Source organism: Xyrauchen texanus, chromosome 30 (assembly GCF_025860055.1).
Source record: "Xyrauchen texanus isolate HMW12.3.18 chromosome 30, RBS_HiC_50CHRs, whole genome shotgun sequence".
NCBI classification, from domain to species: Eukaryota; Metazoa; Chordata; class Actinopteri; order Cypriniformes; family Catostomidae; genus Xyrauchen; species Xyrauchen texanus.
In genome coordinates this window covers 41,491,343-41,496,610 of record NC_068305.1, presented here as the reverse complement: position 1 = coordinate 41,496,610, position 5,268 = coordinate 41,491,343, and the positions used below count along the sequence as shown (strand labels likewise).

General features: G+C 43.8%; 1 protein-coding gene across 1 annotated transcript; it reads left to right on the top strand.

Annotated features, from left to right (window-relative positions):
• The first annotated feature begins 2,503 nt into the window (after positions 1–2,503).
• Positions 2,504–4,981, top strand: LOC127623973 (zona pellucida sperm-binding protein 4-like). Its single transcript, XM_052098541.1, has 9 exons — positions 2,504–2,563; positions 2,645–3,539; positions 3,620–3,807; positions 3,876–3,973; positions 4,044–4,201; positions 4,274–4,466; positions 4,538–4,685; positions 4,768–4,843; positions 4,917–4,981. The coding sequence occupies exons 1-9, from the start codon at positions 2,504–2,506 to the stop codon at positions 4,979–4,981; spliced, it is 1,881 nt and encodes a 626-aa protein (XP_051954501.1).
• Positions 4,982–5,268: the final 287 nt, after the last annotated feature.

Sequence of the window (5,268 nt, the reverse complement as noted above, 5' to 3'; positions counted from 1 at the left end):
TGCAACAGTCGACCCCCAAACATCCCCCAGAACAAAACAGAAAAAGGAAAAACATGCACATTAACTCACAAGCATGACAGAGCCAACCGTCCATCCATCCCTCTAAACAAGAGTCCCTGTGACAACTTTGCCATCTGATTGCTCATGTCTGGTGCTTCTTTACAAATTGTACGAATTGAACACATTTCTCTCTTGTCGAATTCAAGAACGCCTAGGAACTAGAAAAAACTGTGATTCTTCCAAGAAAGCCTTCCTTTACTCCTCGCCTTAACTCAAGATCTTGATCAGATGATCTCAGAAATTTGGCCAGAATTGTTAGGGGCCTGTCTCCCTCAGAGGATCTCTGAGCCTGAAGTCTGTGAGCTCCCTCGATTTCCAGTTTCTGGTCTGTTATGTCTAGCAGACTCAGGAATTGCTCATCTAGGAATTTCTCCATATTTCGCCTTCTTCGACCCTCAGGAATTCCAACAATTCTGTCGTTGTTTTGCCTGTTACAATCCTCAAAGTTTTCCAACTTTTCCCAGAGACACTCCAAGTCTGTCTTGGTCGCTAGCGAAGTTAGCAGCTAATTCCTCTCGGATGACTCCAAAGAATTTATCTGTTTCTCGACGCCCCCACTCTAATAACCAATGAATTTAGTCTCTGTTAGATAATTTTGTCATCCAATGTATTTAATTTATTTTGTTGATCTGCAATCCCCTCTCGATACGGCTCAGCTGAGGGAAGAAAGAAATGACACAGACACCCAATGGTATCAAATCCTTCTTCCAAGTTTATTGTTCAGCATTCTGTTATATGGTCCAGAAAAACCACATTCCACTGGACCCCCACCAATGAAATAGTTCTTTACCTTATATGGGGGTGACATACATGTTTGAGCTACATGTGAAACGTGAGAGTAGAGACAAGAAACACATTCCTAAAGAACACATCCTTTGAACAAGGAGCAGCTTTGCTTTGTGATGACACAGCAAGCTACATCACCCAGAGAAGTTGTTGAGAAGAATTAATTATTTCACAGTCTCCATGTCAGTGATCGATCGACGTATTACAGCAAGATCCTCCAAGTCAGTAATCGACCTTTGTCAGCATTGCCGTCATGTTCAACAGTTGACGCTGAATCTCTTTCACCTTAATGGCCAAATTGAGTCCTTAGTCTGTGGCCTTGTCAGGGGTATCGGCTTGAGCATGTAAGTGTCTCTAAATGTCTCCAGAGCCCGAGGATTTTGAATTCTTTGACATATTGTCGTCATAGAACAGTTATGAAACAGGGTGTATCAAATTTCACCGGTTTATGACACAAAAAGTATTAAAACTAACAAAGCACGCAGAGCTCGCCATTAAGGTGTCCGAATCTCGCATGGCACCCCACCGACTCACACACACCGGCCCACCCTTGACTACTCTACTGCTTATGTATTGATCTGTTTCTCACCCAAAGCAATTGTATCACTTTAGGAGACTGTATTACTTTTACTATGATCGTATGTGCTTTTTGACCTTTTGAGTTCTGATCACCAGTCACTTGCGGTCACTACGGACCTACAGAGCTGAGATATTCCTCTAAAAGCCTTAATTTGTGTTCTGCAGAAGAAAGAAAGTTTAACACATTCAGGATGGCATGAGGGTGAGTAAATGATGAGAGAAATTTCATTTTTGGGTGAACTATGCCGTTAAACTCAGGGGCTAAGTTTGGAATTGTAGACAATTAGAAATTAAAAATTTGAACTTTAAAAAATCTTTAAGGATGTTGTTAGTTTGTAAAGAGTTAAGATGTGTTAATACTGTTTTCAACAGTAGCAGTTCTAGCTTGTATGGCACCATGGGTGGATCCTGCTTACATGTTGACATCAAAAGCAAAAAATGATCTGATGATTTTGATTATGATCATTTTGATTATTGCCTAGATACAGTATAACTACTTAATGGAAATGAACCACCTTCTGTTCCTAGAGTGGTAAAGCACATAACTGGTAATCAGAAGGTCGCTGGTTCGAACCCCGCAGCCACCACCATTGTGTTCTTGAGCAAGGCACTTAACTCCAGGTTGCTCTGGGGGATTGTCCCTGTAATAAGTGCACTGTAAGTTGCTTTAAAAGCATCTGCCAAATACATAAATGTAAATGTTCCTGTTGGTTCCACAATCGCCTTTGCAATCATTGTGAAAAAATACTGCAGGTATTCTTCTTACTATTAAAAGTACTTTAACTTATAGTAAATATAATATTTAAAGAAGAGGTGACATGTAAACTACATAAAAATACTTTAGTACATCTTTTACTGATATACATATGCTTTGGCGTACATATTGGCTTCTGGGCATTTCATCATTTGTTGTGAATTGTTTTAATTAAGTTGTGTGAAGACTAGCATGTTAATTAGACTAAATGTGACCACACAAAATCTTCAGGTTAACTTTTTAGAATCAATTAGAATCACCTTATCTGTAAATGCCCAGTCTGATGAATGAAGACTGTTAATTGAACAGGGAGTGACATCGTTAATGAGCTGCACTTCGAAGGATTCAAAAGGAATCCACTTGAATGATGAATTCAGTTGTGGAGTAATGGCAGAAAGTATGGGTACATTTCATCTTTTGGCACTTTGTGTGTGGTTTTGTGCTTTCTGTCATGCTGTTCCACAGTGGAGTAATCTGCCCCAGGTGCCTCAAGATTCAGTCTTCCAGCAAAGTGGCCAACAAGGAGGGATTCCAGCCAGGAGTGGTCAAGCTCTTGCATTTCAGCCGAGTGATCAACAGTTTTTAACTCCACAGCAGACTCAACGACAAGGGGGAAATCCAGTCCAGAATCCTCAAGCTTCAGTCCTCCAGCGTACTCGAGGAGGAATTTTAGCCAAGAATCCTCAAGATGTTGTGTTCCAGCCAAGTGATCAGAAGTTTCTGGCTCCACAGGGTCTGCAACTGCAAAATGAAGGGTGGGGTCCAGCCAAGAATCCTCAAGCTTCAGTCCTCCAGCAAACTCGAGGAGGAATTTTAGCCAAGAATCCTCAAGATGTTGTGTTCCAGCCAAGTGATCAGAAGTTTCTGGCTCCACAGGGTCTGCAACTGCAAAATCAAGGGTGGGGTCCAGCCCAGAATCCTCAAGCTTCAGTCCTCCAGCAGACTAGAGGAGGAATTTTAGCCAAGAATCCTCAAGATGTTGTGTTCCAGCCAAGTGATCAGAAGTTTATGGCTCCACAGGGTCTGCAACTGCAAAATCAAGGGTGGGGTCCAGCCCAGAATCCTCAAGCTTCAGTCCTCCAGCAGACTAGAGGAATTTTAGCCAAGAATCCTCAAGATGTTGTGTTCCAGCCAAGTGATCGGAAGTTTTTGGCTCAACAGGCCCTGCAACAGCAAACCGCACACCAGTTTTCTCAAGCGTTTCCACCCAAGCAGCCAGTGGCACAGGCAGAGCCTCTTGACAAGTGTGCTGTAGCTGATTATGAGCAGATCCAATGTGGACCACCTGGTATCAGTGCTGCTGAGTGTGACGCTATAAACTGCTGCTTTGACGGACAGCAGTGTTACTATGGGAAAGCCGGTAAGTGTGTTGAGCCAATTGTAAGGTTGTTCAGTATTCAACTGATTCTCTGAGGTAACTTGCTCTCTACCTTGAAACAGTGACCGCCCAGTGTATTAGAGATGGCCAGTTTGTGGTTGTGGTGGCTAGAGATGTTACACTGCCTTCACTAAGTCTGGATACAGTCCGCCTGTTGGGTGGAAATGACCCACCTTGTGCTCCAGTTGGGTCCACACCTTCCTTTGCCATTTACCAATTCCCTGTCACAGCTTGTGGCACAAGCATGATGGTGGGTACTGGTGCTGTTTAGACTTGTTTTGCTTTGAAAGGAGTGGATGCTAACCATGTTGTTTGCAGGAGGACAATGGATATGTGGTGTATGAGAACAGAATGACTTCATCCTATGAAGTGGGGATTGGACCACTTGGTTCCATCACAAGGGACAGTCACTTTGAGTAGGTGATCTATGCTTTAGCTTAAATGCAATCTTTGACTTGTGCTACAAGCTCCCTGTTTGTTGTCCAGGCTTCTCTTCCAGTGTAGGTATTCTGGCACTGCTGTTCAAGCTCTGGTTGTGGAGGTCAACACAGTTCCTCCACCTCCACCTGTAGCTGCTCCTGGACCCCTCAGAGTGGAGCTTCGCCTGGCAAATGGACAATGTGTCACAAAAGGATGTGCAGAAGGTAATGTGCTGCTTCTCTATATCGCTGTCTTGAAAGTGTAACTAGGGTTTCTAAAACGTTGTCCTCCTGCAGAGGATGCTGCATACACGTCCTACTACAGTGATGCTGATTACCCAGTCACAAAAGTCCTACGACAACCTGTGTATGTTGAGGTGCACCTTTTGGAGAGGACTGACCCCAATATTGTCCTGATGCTGGGACATTGCTGGGCGACATCATCCCCTGATTCCCTCAGCCTGCCTCAGTGGGACCTTCTAGTTAATGGGTGAGTATAACCCCAGCATTTGTGTCATTGGTCTGTTTTGAGCTAGTCCTGACTGTTACTCTGCCTTCCAGATGCCCTTACCAGGATGATCGCTACCTCACCACACCGGTTCCTGTGGATGGCTCCTCTGGTCTTCAGTTCCCAACCCATTACAAGCGCTTTATTGTGAAGATGTTCACGCTTGTGGATCCAGCATCACTAGCTCCTCTGCAGGGAATGGTATGATTACCATCCAACTTTCAACACCCCTAAACCCTTAATGGTTCTTATGAATGCTGTGGTTAATCCCCTTCTTGCTCAGGTCTTCATCCACTGTAGTACATCGGTGTGCCATCCCTCTTCCACTGGCTCCTGTGAGCAGAGCTGCACCAGGCAAAGTAGGTGTATTACTTCACTGTGGTTTGTCCTTTTGTAAACCGCTTTTAACCTCTGCCTTCTCTTGTATTCCAGAAAGAGATGTTGGTGAGAACATTGAAAAGACTGTCGTTTCCAGTGGAGGCATTTTCTTCATGTAAATTTAATAAAGTTACCAGACACAAACAACAGTCTGAGCTGTTTTAATGAGGTGTGGTGTATCCGCAAAAATCACCGAGGCTGCAAGCAATACCATGACCATTATATAGAAGGGTATGCAATTGTTAACCGATATGCCTATTGTCTCCGGTGTTTGAATTCGCTCAAGTACAGAAGGGACATGCTCAAACCAAGGAGGTACTGTAAACTGTTCAAGATTTCCTCAGGAACAAGTGTACATGGAGTTCTTTGGGGGGAGTTCTCTCCACGGATGTCTTCGACCTCACTA

What these genes read in the sequence shown, in the direction of transcription:
- LOC127623973 (XM_052098541.1), top strand. Translation starts at nt 2,504, where the DNA reads ATGAGCTGCACTTCGAAGGATTCAAAAGGAATCCACTTGAATGATGAA. An exon ending in GTGTTACTATGGGAAAGCCG is followed by an intron (nt 3,540 to 3,619) that starts GTAAGTGTGTTG and finishes ACCTTGAAACAG; the next exon opens with TGACCGCCCAGTGTATTAGA. An exon ending in CTTGTGGCACAAGCATGATG is followed by an intron (nt 3,808 to 3,875) that starts GTGGGTACTGGT and finishes TGTTGTTTGCAG; the next exon opens with GAGGACAATGGATATGTGGT.